This window comes from Centroberyx gerrardi, chromosome 24 (assembly GCF_048128805.1).
Source record: "Centroberyx gerrardi isolate f3 chromosome 24, fCenGer3.hap1.cur.20231027, whole genome shotgun sequence".
NCBI lineage: Eukaryota > Metazoa > Chordata > Actinopteri > Beryciformes > Berycidae > Centroberyx > Centroberyx gerrardi.
In genome coordinates, this window is record NC_136020.1 from 22,808,806 (window position 1) to 22,829,718 (window position 20,913).

General features: G+C 42.7%; 2 protein-coding genes and 1 non-coding gene across 5 annotated transcripts in view; 1 reads left to right on the forward strand and 2 right to left on the reverse strand.

The window, feature by feature from the left end:
* Positions 1-15,008, reverse strand: part of plxnc1 (plexin C1) — a 37,558-nt gene extending 22,550 nt beyond the window's left edge. Inside the window, exons 1-14 of the mRNA XM_071898462.2 lie at positions 13,885-15,008; positions 12,512-12,634; positions 9,665-9,799; positions 8,458-8,558; positions 7,640-7,748; positions 7,373-7,541; positions 6,061-6,163; positions 5,295-5,370; positions 4,502-4,540; positions 2,958-3,091; positions 2,536-2,712; positions 1,206-1,314; positions 281-460; positions 15-182 (exon numbers count right to left, since the gene is read on the reverse strand). Of these exons, the coding sequence (XP_071754563.2) occupies positions 15-182; positions 281-460; positions 1,206-1,314; positions 2,536-2,712; positions 2,958-3,091; positions 4,502-4,540; positions 5,295-5,370; positions 6,061-6,163; positions 7,373-7,541; positions 7,640-7,748; positions 8,458-8,558; positions 9,665-9,799; positions 12,512-12,634; positions 13,885-14,937 (2,676 nt within the window). The 5' untranslated portion in view covers positions 14,938-15,008. The remainder of the gene's footprint in view (positions 1-14; positions 183-280; positions 461-1,205; positions 1,315-2,535; positions 2,713-2,957; positions 3,092-4,501; positions 4,541-5,294; positions 5,371-6,060; positions 6,164-7,372; positions 7,542-7,639; positions 7,749-8,457; positions 8,559-9,664; positions 9,800-12,511; positions 12,635-13,884) is intronic.
* The window catches only part of rerg (RAS-like, estrogen-regulated, growth inhibitor), a 65,343-nt gene continuing 49,362 nt past the window's right edge, over positions 4,933-20,913 (forward strand). The window contains exon 1 of one of the 3 annotated variants that reach the window (XM_078282186.1): positions 4,933-5,021. The gene's annotated coding sequence lies outside the window, so the exon portion shown is untranslated. Of the gene's footprint in view, positions 5,022-15,204; positions 15,262-19,137; positions 19,438-20,913 lie in introns of those variants that run through there. The other 2 variants (XM_078282187.1, XM_071898470.2) reach the window with 2 other exon arrangements.
* On the reverse strand, positions 16,877-16,964 carry trnay-gua (transfer RNA tyrosine (anticodon GUA)). The gene is given in 2 exon segments: positions 16,877-16,912; positions 16,928-16,964. It is a non-coding gene; the product is annotated as a tRNA-Tyr (tRNA).

Here is a 20,913-nt window from a genome sequence, read left to right on the forward strand (position 1 = left end):
AGTGAAAGATTTACCTTTATGAAGTGAATTTTGGCGTTGGGTGTGCTTTGAATCTCACAGATGACAAAGTCTGTCCCGTTACTGGTTTCTATGGTTTCCATAATGCAGTCGTACGGTGTCTCCTCGTTAAAGCCCTGAACTTTCAACTCTGCTGGGGCGATCTTCAGCTTGTCGGCCTTTTTCTGAAACGACAACAGAGACAAATGCGGACCTGTAAGAAGTCGTGTAAGAAGTGGTGTCATATGTGCGCGTGCGGCTGTGTGTTTGGAGCGTGTCGTGCCTGTATGGTGACGCGCAGGCCGTCCCTGGTCCTGGTGGAGCTGAAGCTGGTGAACTCGGGGTCTGGGTGGTAGCTGAGGTTTGTGGAACAGGACAGCGTTTGGTTGGCGACTCTCATCGACAAAGCGCTGGTAAAAACCTCACGAGTGTTTTCGGCCGGAGGCGTGTCGTAAGACAGACTCTGTAGGGGACGAGGAAATATGAAAAAGTGTGAAGTCTAATGTGTGTGTAGCATAACATGTCATAAGGTCATGTGATGTGACGTGACGTGACAAAAACACCAGAACGTGATGTGACACGGTGACATGATATAACATATTGTAACGTAATATGACTTGACATGATTTGACTTGACATAATGTAATGTAACACAACATAATATGACATGACATCATAACTTAATGTAACATAGCTTTATGGGACATAACATGACATGACATAACTTAATGTAATGTAACATGATGGGACATGAACTTGACATAATGTACACATTACATAATAGGCCATTACATAACATGACGAGATGAGATGTGACATGACATGACATAATGGGACATGACATGACATAATGGGACATGACATGACATAATGGGACATGACATGACATAATGGGACATGACATAACGTAATGTAATGCAGCGTAATATGACATGACATGATGTGACATGACAACATAATGGGACATGGCATGACATAGCATAACATCATGTAACACAGCTTAATATGACATAATGTTACGTGACATGACATGACATGATGTGACATGACTTAACGTAATGTAACATAATTGGACATGACATGACTTGACATTTAGTGGATGTTTTATCCAAAGGGCCTTACAGTACTATAAGTGTAACTCCTGTGTGTGTGTGTGTGTGTGTGTGTGTGTGTGTGTGTGTGTGTGTGTGTGAAGAGACCCAACCCACCGTTGAGTTGTTGTGTGTGGGCTGGCTGACGGTGTGCGGGGCGTGGCTGTGGACGATCCCTTCCACAAAGTCCAGGTGAGATCCCTCAACTGTGATCGTCCTCTTCCCACTGCAGCAGCCAATCAGAGGAGAGGAACATTACACACTATACAGTATATCATACCAGATGTAGTGCATGATGTCACTTAAATAAAAAAAGAGCACAGTGGAAGATCTGGAGAGTGTTTGTAAGTGGTAACGAGGGACACGCCGCCATGTTGGAGACTAGACAGTTGTCACTTCCTCTTCTTGGGCAAAACAAAGAAAAGGCCTAATTCGTAATATTAGGGTGTTCAAATTATAATTTAAAATAGGGAAAAAGATCAGGGAGAAAGAGATGATAATGTCACTCCTCCAACCACTTTCAAAACATAATGTGACGAGCCTCAATTAACCATAAAATCTAGAGCCACTATAATATAAACATTTAGGTAGAACTGCAAATAATTTTTAGCCTATTTATTAGTTTATTAGTCTATTAGGCAAATCAGTGGTTGTTGCATCATTCGTACTTGTGTGTGCATGTTCCTCCTACATGAGCCAGTTGCTGCTGTGCTGTTAAAGACTTAACACACTTAACACAGTTTGACGAGTGTGACTCACAACACCGAGGGAGAAGTAGCACTTGCAGTTTTTTTTGCAGCAAAAGAGGGAAGTGATCCGATGTTGAAAGCGGTGTCTTCAGGGAAGTGCCGGCCTTTCCCCATCAGATGACCTCCAGCCTGTAAACGTCCCCGAGTTACTGACACGGTTTCCTGGAACGAGTCTCAACTAAATCTGGTGAGGTCAGAGGTGAAAGACCGGTGCAAGATCCTCAACTGGCTTGCTTCATCTCCTTTGAGACATGACTTGCTGAATGAAGAGAAGACTTGAGACTTGACTTGACTTGGGTTCTGGTGACTTGGGACTTGACTTTGATGACTTGAAAAGGTTTCTAAAGTCTTGACTTGAGATCTTGTGTTTGTGTAAATGACTTAGATTGAAAGTGATGAGATTTGTTCCAGCGGACGACTGAATTTAAATTCTGTTTTCTGAATTTGTATGGAATGATTGAATTTATTGAAGTTGAAACTGATTCTAGAAATCAAACTCATGATGCTCTTACCAAGTTTTTATCCTATTAAAACCATATTGCATTGAAAAGTCCTAGATATTTAGTTTTCTTTAAGATATTAAATTGATACTGGACTCTTGATTTGTTCTGACTTGACTTGCTGTTCTACATTTAGACTTGGGACTTGACTTGAGACTTGTGCCTCAAGACTTGAGACTGACTTGGGTCTAGTCTTACCTGGCCCAGGAGGTGCTTGGTGTAATGTTGGCGCAGGATGGTGCTGAGCGGTAGGTGATGGAGGCGTTGCCGTGGCAACTGCCGTCAGGAAGGACGACACAAACCTTCGCCAAACCTTTGTCCCCACTGGGAATGTGAAACGTCAGATTCACCCCTGTGTTGCTCCATACAGGAGACCTGACCACACACACACACACACACACACACACACACACAGATTTTTATTTAAAAATTTCTCATTTTACCCTCATTGTTTTTATCTCTTTTGTTGTTTCCTTGTTTATGTTGTTTTTACTTCTTTTAACATTCCATTTTATGTCCAGTGCTTTGAACTGCAAACCATTTATGAAAAGTGCTTCACAAATAAAGTTTCTTCTTCTTAATATTATTATTGTTATTATTGAATCCCTCAGCTGACTCACTCTTTGGGACTGCAGTCCATGTCGGCCTGGATCCGGACTCGCGTCACGTTCCTCAGGTTGCGGCCTGTCAAAACCGCCCGGTTTCTGCCGTGGAACGACAGAATATTGGGACTGATGGACGAGATCTCTGGTTTCTGACAGTAACACACACACACACACACACACACACACACAATGAATATTAATAACATTCAGAGGCCGGATGTCCAAACAAGCAATTTCTGAATTTCTGAGAACCAGGGATATTATAGTTTGGGATTTTTCATTAGGTCATTTCTTCTTTTTATATATATATATACAAATAGTTTTCATTTTTTATTTCAATTTCAGTTTAGTTTCAGTTAGTTTTCAGTGAGGCTTAGTTTTAGTTTAGTGTTCAGTTTTAGTTTAGCTTTCATTTAGTTTCAGTTCTAGTTTTAGTATGTTTTTGTAGAGCTTGTTTTGTAAAGGCGTGAAAAACAAACAATAAAACATGAATTATTTTTCAAATTTATATAAAACATTTTTTAAGCCTGTACATAAACAAAAAGACTAAGAACTGAACTAACAATATATTTATTTTTATTTTATTTTAGTTCGTTTTACAAGTAGACAATATAGTTTTAGTTTTTTCATAGTTTTTCAGTTTTCCTGTTTCTTAGCACCTAGTTTTTGTCTTAGTTTTAGTTGTTTTAGTTTAAGATAATAACCTCACTGAGATATTAAATGTTAATGTTAAATCTTGCCTGTTGAATTTGACTAAATATTGAAATCCTATCTGTAAGGATTACTCCATAACCTGCTGCTGTGTTGTTTCTATTGTGAAGACATTAGACTGGATTCACAAAGCTCTTTAAAATGTCAAATGAAAACCCAGTTGGTTCAGCTAGTAAACTGACAAAGCTGCAGTGTCATGCTACAGTCAGACTGATGTGAGTCAGGAGGTAAACTTCTGTTCTCTTATCTATTCAACCTTCATTTGTGCTATTTTCTAGTTACCAGGAACTAAAACTTACATAGCAGCACATACACTTACACACATACACACACTGACACACACACTGACACACTCACACACACACACACTCTCACACACACACACACACACACGCACTCTCACACACACACACACACACACACTCACACACTCACACACGCACACACTCACACACAGTTGTGATGTCTAACTTCTCCAAAATGGAAATCAGGCAAGAGGAAAGTGAGTCAGAATGTGAAGTAGGGCTTCGCAATTAACTGAAAAAAATCGCAATGTGAAATACTTACATTTCCAATTATAGCAAGAGGCTATAATTATTTTGCTGGACTATAAATAATTGGTGGACTCTCAAACAATTTCTGGCCAATAAATTAATTTGCACATTGTAAAGAAAAAAAAAAGCTGTCACTGTATTCAAACAGCAAATATTAAGCAACAACATCTGTGTAAAATTTTAAATGTTTTTTGTTTGCTGAAAAATCTTAAAATATTGAAAAATCAGCTAAATAAGTGCAGTGTGATGCTGTGTGTCATGATGTGGTCCTGATGGGAAGAGGTTCAGACTTACTGAGAAGTTCAGTCCAGACTCAAACTGGCAAACGTTCTCCTGCAGGAGGAAGAGAGAGGAGAGAAGATGAAGGAACACACAGCATGCCACCGCCCCCCCCTCCACCCAATGCATGCTGGGATAGCTTCCAGGATGTTTGCGTTAACGAGCAAGTGTACCTAATAAAGTGGCCGGTGAGTGTATATTGAATATGAAAAGCTATTGGGGCCGTCTGTCTGTCTGATAATCTGGGTGTGGATTTTCTGTCTGTGGGGAAAAAAGAAGAAGAAGAAGAACCAAAACAAGCTCCTAACAATGTCCACATTGTTTGGCGCTTTTGTCTGTTTGGTATTTTACCTTTTTTCCCCAGTGGCCAATCACAGTGCCGCCCATCAGCAGTGGGTCTATTTAAATAGGCAACTGTTCCCTGTTTATTCAGACTGACACTGATGAGCCTGATGGGAGAAAGACTTTTATCTGCATTTTTCTCTTCTTTTCTCGACACTCGGCGAACGCAAAACACCAACAAGACAGAAGGAAAGTAAGTGGGCGGGGCTTGCTCCCTTTTCTACTCTATCTACTATAATGTTACATTTATAAATATTGATCCAGCAGATTTCCCTCCAAATCCATCCCAGCTAGACACGATATAAAAAGCCGTGTAGAGACTGCCAGTGTTCTTGTCGATGGTGTCGTTTACGGTAATTATAGCCTGCTAATATCTCAAAATGAATGTGGTGATGAATGAATGATGTATTGATGGTAAAACGCTGTGGAGACGCCTGTCTTAAAGGATGAACAGGTGTATTATTACACTGATAGTTCCCGTCGTCGCCCAGGAACAGACGTTGTTGCTCCAGCCGCATCCGACCGAGACGCACCGACGACACCTGAACACAAAACAAACGTTATCAGAACACCACCGATATCAAATTCTAATATCAATCAGAATGATTTGATGCAACTCAGAGATCATGAGAATCATTATATAATGGTAATGAGGGATTCCAGGTGATGTAACACACTCTCTGGCGGCCATCTTGGAGGTCTCAGCTCTGTGAACAGCTGACTGTGTTTCTGTCGTCTCAACAGAATTGAACAGACGGTTAATTTCTGTCTGTTTCTGACTGAACTGATCATTTCATCACTGATCCATCTGATTGATTTAGTGTTTAGATAATGTCAGCTTGTTAGCTAGCTAACCATAGCATCTGGTCAGCTAACATCACTGTCTTGTTGTTAACACATCTGATTAGCACACTAGCTAACGTAGCTAGTAGCAGCTAGCATTAGCATGTTCACATTAACATCAGTGTGTTTGCCGGCTAGTTAGCTAGCTAACAGTTTGTTCAGGTTAACTGAGCTGACTCTTCTCAAGCTACAACTCAGAGTGTTTTGGAGTAGAGACTAGGGCTAAAGACAAGACAGTTTACTGTGTCACAGTAACCAAATCCACCTTATCACACTATTCACTTTTACTGAGAACGTTACTGAATGGATCTACAGCCACACCACAACAAGCTGACTCAGCTGCTCTCTGGTTCTAGTATCATCATTAATAAACATGTTATCAGACTCACAGGACAGAAGTCGGCGTTCCCCTGATGTCAGAACAGCTGGTCAGCTTCAGTTTTTCGGTCAGATAATCCGCCCCAACTCTAATCCTCACTGTGACATCCAGGCCTGTTGACAGGAAACAGTATGATGAATGTTTAAGTTCTCACAGTCCCGACAACTGGAAGCGAGAAACTCAACAGAACAAACACTTATCCCGTTCTGTACCAAATAATATCCAACAACAAAAATCTTACATTTACATTTTTGCATTTTAGGCACTTAGCTGATGCTCCTGTGTGCAACAGTAAAATAAAGTTACATTTCCGGATCACTGAGTTTAACCAACAGTAAGGAAGAGGAGCAGGGGTCGACAGGAGTGTTTCAGGAGTTTACTATATTAGAGAGAATTGCTAGTAAAAGAAGTAAAATAAGAGCTAAGCAGAGTGATAGAAATTATTTATTTGAGAATTAGAGTCTTATCAAATGGGGTTCTGCAGTCTTTCACAGTAAAATCCCTGCTCTAGCCTACAATGGTAGCGTTTGCTATTGCTTCCCTTAGTCTGGTTCAAAGTTAACTCTAATTTATTTTATGTGGCTTGGATTGTCTTGATCTGAAATAATAGGCTATGGCTAATTTATACTGTTGAGCTAGCAGCTGTACCAGAACAAGTGAAGTCAGATATTTCAGAAGTATGACACATACTCTAACAAAAGTGATGTCTGTCATAAAGGTAAAGCTCACTATTGAATAATATTGAGAAGTCATTAGAGACCAAGTCAAGACCGAGACCAGAGCAAATCATGACCAAGATCAAAATAGGTGATAAACAGTGTGCATTTCTTTCCAAATGTAAAAATTATGATTAAGGAGTTTCTACAGGATGAACAGAGATGTGGATCTATCTGAACTAAACCCTTCAACATGCTAGATAATCAATACATAGAAGTTAAAGACATCATTATTATAATTACATGCGTAGGTTTCTACAGGTGAAATCCCTTCAGTGGTTTGCAGGCAGAAAATAAACCAAACGTCAATAAAATCACCCATTTCTTATATATTTAGATAGGCAGGAAACAGATTTTTCAGCAGCGAGTGAAACCAAGACAAATCAACCGAGTCAAATCAGACACAAGACCGAGGCAAGTCAAAATACTGCAGACCTGATCACTGAGTGCTTTCATTCCAATATATTTCCATTTTTAATAACAGTAATCTGTGTTTTGTTTTGTTTGTTTTTGTTTTGAAATATCAAGCAGTGCAGATCAGGCAGCAACACAGTGTTTTGGAGTGAAACCCTTCAAGTGTTCCTTAGGAGTTCAAAAGTCACTGACCTTCAGCAGGAAGTGTGCTGTTGTTGAGGATGCAGGTGCATTGTGGGAAGTTCGGGCCTGGACCCGCCCCGCTACACAGCTCGCCGGTACTTGTGCGGAATTCACAGACGAAGTTAGTCAGCGCCGCCGGTCGGCCTAGACTCAGGTGGGTCTGGACGTTCACTGTGACCTGAGGAGGATTGGGATTCGGGGGTTCAAACAGGAAACGGACTCGACCGACGATCCACAACTGACCAGGAAATGAAAAGGCGTGTGCTTCATTTGTACCTGGCCGCCGCTTGCCCTCCCCACTCGGTAGGAAACCATTTTCTGTTGGCTGGCATCGTCGGGAATGGACAACCAGAGCGAGTCTGGGCACTCGTCTTCAAACGTACAGCTAGAGCGGTCCCATAGGAAAGATAAATCATGTTATGACCAAGTTTACAATTATTTGGATTGGAGAAAAAAGGTGGACAACAGAAAAAAATGGGGACTGTCTGAAATAGAAAAACAGTTTAAAGCTGCACTAGGCAAGATTTTTATGTAAAAATACACCAGTCTTACCAACCTAAAAGTTCACACAAAGTGGAGTTGCAACAGAGAAGAGTGTCCCATCCCCGCTAACTAAGACGCTGCAGATTCACCCTGTTTCCCAAATAAAATTCTGTCGGGTGTCAACGCTGGCGGGAAATTTTGGAAGTGACGAATCAAACCGTAAGCACGAAATCCAAACTGTCTCCTAAACGGCGCCGGAGAAAGCCGGACTCACAGACGATAGATATTTTCCTCTCTCATCTCTTTGGTTTCCTTTGGTATAAAGCAGCACAGACCGGCCGGGTTTTAAACAGTTTACTGACCTCACCTTGCAGGGTTTCTGGGTAATGTAGTTCAAACAGTTTTCTAACAGTTACCTCTTAAGTTACCTCCTAACCTAAGTGCAGTTGCCTAGTGCAGCTTTAAGACAAAAACAGAACTGTATTACTGCTGATGGACCTTTTGTACATAAGCAGCAGGTTGTAAGCGGTGAACGACACAGCAAAACATCATCTGTGCTAAATCTGCTTTATAGTAAATGTGACAAATGTGAGGCGGTGCAGATGTCTGACCTGCTGACAGACCCACACCAGCCACAGAAGGGATCCTGCGCAGACCAACAGGCCTGCAGACTCGTGTGCGTTTTGCACCGAGACACGGGTACACGCTTCATCTGGAACAAAACACACGCAAACATGCAGCAACACGGAGCAAGCGTGGGCATTGTGGTGACAAACAGTCAGACACATGAGGCTGGAGGCACGCTAGAGCAGTGGATCTTAACCTGGGGGTCGCAGGGGGGTCGCGGGAAGGTTATTAAAAATAAGTTGTTGGTTGTGTAGATGATTTCTGATCGGTGGGAGCGTCAAATCTCAAGATGCTGACATTAACAGCCGGCAGAGAGAGAGTCAAAAACGTATCTGAAAAACAAGTTTTTTTGTTTTTTTTATCCTCAAAAGGGGGTCGCAAGAACCCCTGCTCTAGAGGATTATTGGGCCGATTTCAAACAGATTTTCCGTCCAGACGATCGGAGGGGAAAACACGATCGGAGGCTTGTAGGGAACAACGATCGGCAAAAAGTATCTGGTAGTAGAAGGCATTTACAGATAAAATTTTACTGATTTAACATCCTTGAACTAAAAACTTTGGGAACCCCTTTCCCTATTTAAGGTCCTTGAACTTAAAAACTTTGGGAACTGCTGTCCCTGTTTAACGTCCTTGAACTTAAAAACTTTGGGAACTGCTGTCCCTGTTTAACGTCCTTGAACTTAAAAACTTTGGGAACCCCTTTCCCTATTCAAGGTCCTTGAACTTAAAAACTTTGGGAACTGCTGTCCCTGTTTAATGTCCTTGAACTTAAAAACTTTGGGAACACCTATCACACAATCAACATAAGTTACTTGTTTAGCTAACATTAAATTTTTTCCAGTTAAAGCCGACAGCCTTAACCCACACTGACGGCGTTTCTCCAGCCACAGTTTTACCCAAATTATTTTCGTTTTCAGTGTATAATACTACTGCATGTTGCATTCATGTGCAAATTAATACATATTAATTCACATTGGATCACGCGAGTTCCTACGAGATTAGCGGTCCTGACGTCAGCGATGTTTCAGGAGTCAGCGAAATAATCAGAGTTATATCGTTAAGCATGCGATTAATCGTCTAGTGTGATTAGATTTACAAAAAAATCTGATAAATCACACCGGTTTTAAAATCTTCTAGCGTTGTTCACAGCCTTACATATACTGTGTTACACATATGTACAGTGCAACCTACCTGGTTTCCTAAAGCCACGTAGAAATGTTTACGATCCACTTGGTCCAGGTGCATTCTGGGAGACACTTGCCGGTCATTATCGGCCCTGTAGAGCACCCTGGGACAGACGGTCTTATAGGCCTTGTCCACAGCAAGCTGACAAGAAGATTACAGTTTCAGTTATACAAACATTTACTGGAGGCAGAAGTAATCTCATTGGTTGAGATAAACCTCAATGGGCGGAGCCAAAAAACAAGCTAGCTAACCGGCAAACCTGAACTGCAAACAAGGAACTCTGGTCAAAATAAAAATAAAAAATATAAATGGCAATGGCTTCTTTTACTCCTTCATGGCCATGGCATTCATGATGTTGAAGGTCAGCAGCTAGCTAACTAGCTAACCTAGATAACTTAGTATGGATAGATTGTATGTAACTGTGATTCTTTGGCTCCGCCCACTGACGTTTCACTCAACCAATCAGATTATTTCTGCCCCCAGAGCAGCTTTGTCTTTGAGAAAAGTTTGTAGAAATTAAGCTCCAATCTGCCCACAACACTTTCCCATATAACTCTGTCTTTAAAAACTTCTACGTACAGAATAGATATAGACATATATATATCAATAGACATATATCAAACAAGACTTGTACGGACAAAATAATGGAAACGACATAACGTCCAGCCACAATCAATCGATGACTGTGGTGATTCTGTAGAGGCGGAGCTGCATTTCCCGGCATGACTGTGGTTCCAGCTCTTAGGGGTCAAGACCAAAGCTAATGACTGCTAGCATTAAGGTTCTTGAGGACAACTTTGACCCAGTGATGCCTCTCGGTCCTGATGGGGGTGTTGTGTTGTCTTCTGATTCAGATCAAAACCACACCAGGAAGTGCAGCTCACAGCAGAAACCTCTACAGTCTGAAAACCTCATGCTGCAGTTTCCATTCAGTTTCTTTGTCCACATCATGTGGCTTTTACTGTGTTGACTGACTTTGTCGTTTACCAATACACAGGATGTGATGCTATTTGCTATTTAGGGTAAGTGCCGATTTAGGAAGCTCCGATGTTTGAGGAAGGGGGTTTGCAGAAAGACAGTTTGTTTTTGGGGTTATGAACTGGGCTCCTCCCATCAGGTTTGGTTGAACTGGTTTAAACACGCTCTCACTGATCAACCCTATACTCCCCTGGCACTGAACCTGCTGTTATGCCAGCTGCATGATTTGTGACAAGCAAAAGTTGAAAATCAATATTATGCAAATGAGCATGATAGTCACAGCAAAAATCTGGCTCTCAAAATCTCCCAATCATTAAAGTTTTGTTCCTAGTTCCACTTTGTCTTTGAATGCAAGATGAAAGAGAGAATTACTTGTATTCCTTGTATTGTCCCTCCAGAAATAATAATTTGTACGATAAGATATCCCATTCAACGTTCTTTTTTTGTTTACAACATGTAGCTAGCTAGTCTACCTATCCCATCACATCCAAATAACTGTAGCCACTTAGCTAGCTAGCTTGCTGGAGTAAAGCTTAATGTCAAGATTATATTTTCCAGACATTTATTGATTATATTTGGGAAAATTAATCAAAGAAAATGCTAAAATACAAAAGCAAATAATGTTAAATAAACAGAGGATCTGCTCTGATGCTTGACCCGAAAACGCACCGGGTGAAACGGCAACAATTGATGACTTTTGATAGAGCAAAGCCACGCAAAGTGAAGATTTCGTGCTTAATCTGCACGTACAGTTAGTTTTACACCTCGACCACAAGATCTCATTCAATAATTCCCCACCTCATTATTATTAGCGGTTGTGGTGAAAGCAAACTCATGTGTCTAGGAGAGTGTTACTGTACTGTGTTACTGTGGGGCTTCTCCAGACTTTTGTTCACTTCCTTCATCATCTGAGTTATATCAGAGGAAACTGTGCATAAAGAGTTTCTGTTTGATATTAATCGTGTTAGAGATGGAAGGAAGATGTGGACGGGTGATTTGACACAAAAGCGGAAGAGTGAATCTAATTTAAGAAATTGGACATTAGTTTGCAGGCTCTTATGAGAGATGATAAGATGTGAACAGTTTCCTTACAAAATGAGATATCCAATCTGAAAAAACTGACTCCTGCTCTTACATTACTGGCATGAAATTAAAGGACATAATGGGTTCCTATTGAAGATATGGATCATCTTAATACCTTTGCTTATAAAATAGCAGAGGTGTGACCAAGTCAACTTTGCTCGAGTCCCAAGTCAGTCTCAAGTCTTGAGGCACAAGTCTCAAGTCAAGTCCTAAGTCTAAATGTAGACTACCAAGTCAAGTCCAAGTCATTAATGTCAAGTCTCAAGTCTAAATGTAGAACAGCAAGTCAAGTCAGAACAAATCAAGAGTCCAGTATCAATTTAATATCTTAAAGAAAACTAAATATCTAGGACTTTTCAATGCAATATGGTTTTAATAGGATAAAAACTTGGTAAGAGCATCATGAGTTTGATTTCTATAATCAGTTTCAACTTCAATAAATTCAATCATTCCATACAAATTCAGAAAACAGAATTTAAATTCAGTCGTCCGCTGGAACAAATCTCATCACTTTCAATCTAAGTCATTTACACAAACACAAGATCTCAAGTCAAGACTTTAGAAACCTTTTCAAGTCATCAAAGTACAAGTCAGAGTCAAGTCCCAAGTCACCAGAACCCAAGTCAAGTCAAGTCTCAAGTCTTCTCTTCATGCATCAAGTCAAGTCTCGAGCAATTCAAACTGTGACTCGAGTCCCCACCTCTGCAAGACAGTAATGCCTTTGTGTTTATAATCACCTGTTTTTGAGAGATTAATTTCAGGTAAAGTGGATGTGTAATGTTCAGACAGAACCTTGATGAGCTGCCCGTCTCCCGTCCCGATGAAGAAAACCATCCAGGCCTTCTGTCTCACTGCCAGCACCGAGGTCATGAAGCTCTGCTTGAACAGCACCGCCACTGACTTCAGGACCTGGGGCTACACACACACACACACACACACACACACACACACACACACACACACACACATTTGTAGAGCATCAGTGGATGTACAGATTCTGTATGGATTCCTGAAGCCTGGGCTTGCAGATAGAAAACATGTAGTGAGGGTGACACTTTACGCAACGTTTCAGTAATTAATGCTTAATTAACTAGTCATTAAACATTAACTATGTGTTAACATATTAGTTATTAAGTATGCTTCGTCATGGTCAACTAATATGCTGATTTATGTCAGTACTGAGAGCAGCAGTGGATTCCTGAAGCGTAGGACTTGCAGATGGAAAACAAGTATTAAGGATAACATTTACCTTAGTTTCACTAATTAATGCTTAATTAACAACTAATTAACCATTAACTAACTATATATTAACATATTAGCTAGTTATATATGCTTCAGTCATGATCAATTAATATGCTGATTAATATGTAAGAACTGAATAACGAATTAATTAATACTAAGTTATCTAGTTTAATCAGTCTGCTGCCACCATAATTAAAAATAACTGCTGTCATGCCTGTTAAAGTTTCAGATATTTGACATCTTCAGTTATAAAATCGACTGTTTTTGTTTGTGTGTGTGTGTGTGTGTGTGTGTGTGTGTGTGTTTTAGTCATGGTGGTTGTATTGTGTAATAAATCAAGCCTCATGGTCATCCGCCCTTAGTTCCTTCCTCAAATGAGCTTGCACCACCAGAGATGGAGCTGTGGTCATAACTAATCTCCATGTTCTGTATTGATTTACACTGTGGAAATGTCTTTCTGATCTTGAGCCCCATCAGAAAACCTGGGGTGTGTTTTGCCCCTTCAGAATGATATGGTGAACCCTCTTGTTCAGGTTTGGATAAAAGGAGTAAAGGATGGGCACTTTGATGCTCTTCATGTTACACTCTGTCATTTAGTCTCCTGTTCAGTCTTGAAACCTTATTTCTTTCTTAAAACATGAAATAATCTGACAGTGGGGTGAGATAATTCCACTTCTTTCCAGTGCAAATCAGTTTTTTTTTTCCTGAAATTTCTTAAATGTGGTCATTTTCTTGAGTAATCTGCTTTCTTCTGACTTGCTTCAAGATACTGACACAGAAGCTTGTTGGAACAGGTGAAACTGCACTGGAAAGCGGGGAATTATTTCACCTCATTGTCAGATTTCTTCAGTTGTTTTGAGGAAATCAGGACAAGGCTCAACACGCTTATTAAGGTTCATGTTTTGCAGAGTGCTGCTACCCACCTGGTCCTTGTTTCTGTTACTGTTACAGTTACTGCTGCAGAAGTCTGGATCCACATAAGTCTCTGGGGTCCGGTCCGGGACCCGGCTGATGTCAAACACGACCAGCACCGTGTTGGTTCGGTCTCCGTCCAGGCTGAACACGCCGGTCCAGAGAACCGGCGGGCCGCCCGGGATCACCGAGGAGGCCAGGAGCCTGCTGCGCCCCGCGCCTTCAGCGTCACCCCCGGCAGACGGGTGGAGAGACGGGTGGAGAGACGCGCCTCGCAGGGACGTGAAGGTCTGGGTCTTACTCCCTTTGCTCTCCAGCCAAAGCAGGCGGACTTTGCGCGCTGCGGGCAGGTTGGAGAACAGATAGATGGTTGAACTGATCTGAAATCCGTCCACAAACTCCACATCGCCCTCACGTTGGATCCCGGAGTGAGCAGTGCCATCCACGTCTGAGAATATGCCCCCCATATGCTTGTTGTTAGTATTGTGCAGTCTTGCCGCCCGGACGTCAGAAAAGCAGAAATCCTCTATAGTTCTGTCTTGGTCCTGCTGGATCGCGGTCAGGATGTAGGTCTCGGTCCGACTCGGACTGGCCTGCACCTGCACCAGGAAGCCGACGGACGCGCTGCGGCGCCTCAGCGAGCCCACCTGGATGTTCTCCTTGTGCAGCACCTTGGAGATGTTCGCCAAGTCCAGCAGCTCGCAGTAGCCGCACTCGGTCACGCCGCAGCTGATCAGAGTGCCGTTCTCCTCAAACGGCAGCAGTGTGTTCACGCTGAAAGTTGCGTTCCCCTCATCCGATCCCGAAACCCTCTGGAAGCGGCCGTACCCCGGCTCCTGCCCGCCCGCCACGGTGCCTCTCTGGGTCAGACTGCCGACCTGAGCCAGGCTGCGGCTCAGCTGGTAAAGCCTCTCCTCCGTGGCGACGTAAACAGAGTTGTTGGCGACGGCGAAGTGGCGAATGTTCCCGTCTAAAGTGACCGCATCCCCCTCCTCCTCCCCCCGTCGGCACCGAGCCGGTTCCCCCCTGAGGGTCAAAAGCAGACCGAGCAGAAGCAGCCTCATGGTGCGGGACGGGCGGTGTTAAAGCTCGTGGAGACTCATCACCCGGAGGCTCTGCAGGGCGCGCTGCTCTCCGCCGCTCTGTCACCACAGTTGTGCGTAAAAGCGCACCGGCGGCGCGTCTTAGAAAAACAGTTCCGCTCGTGCTAGATTGATGCGCTGCAAAAAATATCCGTCCCGACTCGTCACCTACTCAAATACCGAGTCTTCAACTGATGCTTTTCTTCAACACAAGTGAAAGATGCCACTTGTTCCCAAAACATCTGTTTACAGAATTTAGTTGAATCTGGAAAGTTGTATCTTGACATGAAGCAGATCGATGCGCCGGTAAGAAAGTGACCGTGACTCCAAGGAAAGACTTGGAGTAAGTTGATTTGCATTGGAAACAGGAGAGAATATCTCATCCCGCTGCATTGTTTCACTTATTTTACAGAAAATAAGCTTTCAAGACTCAATACTAGAACAAATTTGTTGATATGATTTTTTGCAGTGTGTGTGTGTGTGTGTGTGGTTAGGGGTTTCCCTCAGGTTTCGGTTCATATCAGTCAGGGAGAAATAATTCACTTCACACTCTGACAAATCTCTACAGATATTGTTTTGCACCCGTTAATATAATAGTAGCTACAGTTGAACCAAAGTCTCTAGAAAAGGTGTTATACCGCAGGTCAAATATACAGCAATTGTTCTGCGTGTGTGGGGGCGCGTGCACGTGCGTGTGTGTGACAGAGAGACACAGAGAGAGAGAGAGAGAGAGAGAGAGAGAGAGAGAGAGAAACACAGAGAGAGAGAGAGAGAGAGAGAGAGAGAGAGAGAGAGACGCCACGTGTCCTTGTGGATAAACTTCTTCCCGAGCCGTCTCGAGGAGAACGATCTTCTCATCAAAGTGACAGTTTAGTGCTTCACGTCGCGCGCTGATTAAAGAAGACACACAGCTGTTAACCGGCTCCGCTGCTCGGACGTGATGCGCCGGTACAGCGGTGAATCTCGGGGGCTTTCAAGTCGTTCTCGTCTGTCAAGTCTCCATCAGATGCATCCTCGATGTTTTCAGGTTAGCGAGGAAACTTCCGGGTTTCTATTCGTCCTCCGTCCTGTCATCTTTTGTTTTGGAATCGTGCTTCGGCGGCTAGATTTTACGTGAAGTGCGTCATGGGTCAGGATGCAACAAGAACGAGTATTGATGATCAGAGAGAGAGAGAGAGAGAGAGAGAGAGACCAGGAGATGGCGCTGTAGTAAAACACATAGACTGCATACTGTAAAAAAAAAAAAAAGGAAATCTAAACAATTCATTTATTCTCATCTCCAGTCTTAAAATCTTGTCCAGATGGATATTTTTGCGCCTGGAGACGCGTTAGAAGTTCAGAAGATCAAATAAACTGTTGTTGCACACAGCATTTATCTAAAAACAGTTTACATAAAAAGAAGGAATGGAACAAAAGGAATAAAAACAAATAACAAAGCTCCAAAGTAATTAAAACGATTAAAAAAAGGATAAAAAGAAAAAAGATACAAGGAATAAAAAGGATAAAAGACAAATTAAAATAAAAAAAATTCAAAACATTCAGGCCAACATGAAAAGCCAGTCAATAAAAGTGAGTCTTAAGAAGAGATTTAAAGAATAAATAAGATACAGCTTACATCAGAGGATTACTTCTGGAAACACTTAAAGCGAAAGGAGAAACTCAGAAGGTTTAAACTGTCAGCTGTTCTGCAGATTTAGAAAATGAGGCACAGAAGAAAATTAGTGTTTCTATGAAAACCTGAAATTTCTTGCACTTTGTAATTTTTCACTTTTTATTGTCTCTACCTCAAATATGGCTATTCAAAGTCATCAAAATCCACTGATTACAGTTTTGATGAGGTGACTAGTAGCCTAACTGTAATGGAAGAAGATGAGATAGCACTTTATTGATCCCCTCAGGGAAATTCAGGAAAACACTCCTCTCCTTCGAGCCGGACTCGAACCAGCGACCTAAGGATTTCAGTATCAAGCCTCTACAGTCCTCCGCTCTACCATCTGAGCTATCAAAGGGAGATACCACATTTTTCATAACACTGTCCTGAGAAACCAAAATGACACCCATGTGTGAATTTGTGGCACTTTAAACGGCAATGCCACTCATTTTAACAACTCACATTATTCCTCTGCCCCAGGACAGTTCAGTCAGTGTCTGTGAACTAGAAATCAGAGAGAAAACCCTTGAATCAGTGATGTGACTAGGATGTAATATTGACAGTGAATGGGGATCTGACTTTGTGGAGCCATGAGATGCTGAGCTGAGTTTTCACACCAAAATGAAGTTTATAGGCCTGTATTCCATTCCAGCATTGCTATCAGGAATAAACCAGAATGTAAAGCTCATGTGGGTGGAAGAACTCACAAAAAAAACCTTATGGGTTAATAAATATTTATCCTACTTTAAAAATCCACGTTCTTCCTGTGCTGCAGGACAGTTCAGTCAATACTTGTGAACTTGCATCACTCTTTCTTAAAGCTACAAATCAGAGAGAAAAGCCTTAAATCTGTGATGTGACTGGGATGTAAAATGAGGAGCGGCTCCATTGAGAGTGAATGGGACGCTGACTTTGTCGAACCATAACATTTTTGTGTGAGTTGTTGCACCCAAATGAGGTTTAAATTCTGATTTATAACCTCCCTGTTAGCAATGCTGGGATATGAATTTGAATATATGAGTTTTGGCAACTCAACTCCTTGCATCATCTTCTTGCAGCATCTTATGGCTCCACAAAGTCACTGCTGCCCCATTCAGAATCAGAATCAGAAATACTTTATTGATCCCCGAGGGGAGATTGATTTACATTGCAATTGCTCACATTCTAGAAGAGAAATATATATAAACATAGAGAAATTATAAGAAAAATAGAAATAAGAAATATATAAAATATGTGCATTATACTACAATATATAACAATAATAATATAGAAATAAGAGAAATAAGAAATATGTACAAATATGTGCATCATACTATAATATATACAACAGTGTAAATAAGTAAATAATTATTGCACAGTTGAATTATTGCACAAAATTGTTACCAGAATCAGTATTGCACAGTTTAAAATATAAATGATAAATTATGGGGTTATTAAGCTGCTGACAGGGGTGAAATAAGTCCAAGATCCAGTCTATTGACTCAGAGCGTCTGTCACTCTGAGGGAGGAGTTGAAAAGTCTGATGGCCACAGGCAGGAATGACTTCCTGTGGCGCTCTGTGGTGCGTCTCGGTGGAATGAGTCTCGCACTGAATGTACTCCTGTGCTTGACCGGCACGTCATGGAGTGGGTGGGAGACGTTGTCCAGGATGACACGTAACTTGGACAGCATCCTCCTCTCTGACACCGCCGCCAGAGAGTCCGGCTCCACCCCCACAACGTCACCGGCCTTGCGGATCAGTTTGTTGAGTCTGTTGGCGTCCGCTGCCCTCAACCTGCTGCCCTCAACCTGCTGCCCTCAACCTGCTGCCCTCAACCTGCTGCCCTCAACCTGCTGCCCTCAACCTGCTGCCCTCAACCCGCTGCCCTCAACCCGCTGCCCTCAACCCGCTGCCCTCAACCCGCTGCCCTCAACCCGCTGCCCTCAACCTGCTGCCCTCAACCTGCTGCCCTCAACCCGCTGCCCTCAACCCGCTGCCCTCAACCCGCTGCCCTCAACCCGCTGCCCTCAACCTGCTGCCCCGGCACACAACAGCAAACAGGAGAGCACCGGCCACCACAGACTCATAAAACATCCTCAGCATTGTCCGGCAGATGTTGAAGGACCTCGGCCTCCTCAGAAAGTAGAGACAGCTCTGGCCCTTCTTGTAGAGGGCTTCAGTGTTCTTAGCCCAGTTCAGTTTATTGTCAATGTACACTCCCAGGTACTAGTCCTCCACATTGTCCACATTCATTGTCAATGGAGCAGCTGCTGATTTGACATCACAACCACATCAGTAATTCAAAGGTTTTCTCTCCTGATTTCTAGGTTTTGATGAGAGTGCTGCAAGTTCTCAGCTGTTCTGTGTCACGGGAATAACTTTCTGTAATTTCTTTAAAAATGGGTGTCATTCCCCTTTAAACCTGCAGCCTGCGGTGCCGTGTCCCTCCACTAGAGGTCGCTCTGGTCCCACAGTGCGGAGATGCAGCGGCATGCAGCACTTTTGTCCGGAGACACAAACAGAACCAGCCCAGAGTGTGAAGTGGCTCAACAGGAGCTCCCGCCGCTCCGCTCCGCTCCGTATATTTCCACTGATCCTCCGTTTTGGGGGATTCATTCATCCCGGTCTGAGCTGCTGCTCGGTCCGTCCTGACAGCAGCTGCTCATCCATCTCTCCGTCCATCTCTCCGTCCATCTCTCCGTCCGTCCGCCGGCGCGCCGCGTCCGCATCTGGCGCATTCGGGAAGGTCAAACGCGTCGTTTTTGATCGGCGGACCTGTCAACTTTTTTATTTTCCATCCCGCGCAGCATTTTCCCACCGGGAGCGGGACTGCAGCATTCAGCGGTTTCTGGTGAGTCCGCCTGCCTGTTTTCATGTGAGGTGCGTCCCTCTTGGGGAGAGCGAGCGCCGCAATGCTCTGCGATGAAATGTGGAGATGACCAGACCTGTTGTCCGCCAGCGGGTTTTCATAATGCACCGATAGACAGAAATCCTCGAGAGGATTATGGTAAAGCTCTCAGTTTGCTCGTTTTAGAGATGGAAGTCTGCGCCTAATGAAAAATCACTATAATATTCCTGTGATATTCCTGTAGGGACTTGTAGTGTGTGTATGTGTGTGTGTGTGTGCGCGCGCGCCTTATCTTACTTCATGGTAATTGCTTTATCTGCCATGCTATCACTATAATTCTCCATTTCTGTAAGGAGAACAGCGCTTCAGCCTTTTCAAACTTTATTAAATCCACCAGGCATTTCGGGACATGAAATGGAAAAAAAAACATTCAACATAAACAGAGCGATGCAGTTTGAGTGAGTGTCTGGCAGCGAAATAATAACACAATAAACATAATTTTGTGTAACGCGCCGGCAGACTGTCTCCAGTTCAGTCTTCATGAATATTCAGTTTCAATTTCCTTGGTGCTTGATCTGCCTCGACCTTCCCCTCTCGGGTTCGAGGACTCAATCTGCATTCACGAGCCGCTCTGAGTGTTGCGTAACAGCCCGCATCTCAATGGAGAAGGAGGTCAGCCAGCGCAACCCGGACCGCTGCTTATACCAAACTGGGGTCCGGGGGACTCCCAGGGGTCCCCAAGAGGGCTCCAGGGGGGACGCCAGCAAAAAATGAGGACTGATTTAATTTCAGTTGTTGTTGTTCGCTTTAAATCCGCATTTGGAGAGAATGTAGATTAGATTAGTAAACTTGAAAGTCTTCATTGAGGCAATTTGTTTTGCTGCCTAAAAAAAACCACAACATTCAACAGTTATATCACATGGGAGAAGGGGAATCACCTCTTAAAATAAATTACATACTGTACAAAAACAAGTTTCAGTGCTGTGTTGTGTTCAGCCCTCAGGTGACTCACACACATCCAGATAAAGAAATGTTACTGAGTACATAAAGTGTGTACTAATGACTAGTAGAGTGACTTTTCTTATCAGAGGTTTCACTGTTATCTCCCCACCTGCAATAGAGACAAACTACACAAACACTTTAACATGGCTTTATTCCAGTGTATTAACCTATGGGAAAGTTTTCTAGAAGTACACAATATGACTGTATGATGAAAATCTCCCTTATACATGATGGACTCAACAAGTACATTGTGTTTTAGGGAGATTTTCACGTTTCCATTGGTTAATACACTGGAATAAAGCCATTGTAAAGGTTTAACCCCAGACTCTCCTCAGATAGGGGTCCTTGGGATCAAAAACAACTTTATCAAACAGTCTGTGGTCTAAAGCAGCGGTTCTCAATCTTTTTGGCTTGTAATCCATTATAATGATGAATGAATGAATGAGTGATTTTCTCTTCAGGTTGTTTTATTTGATT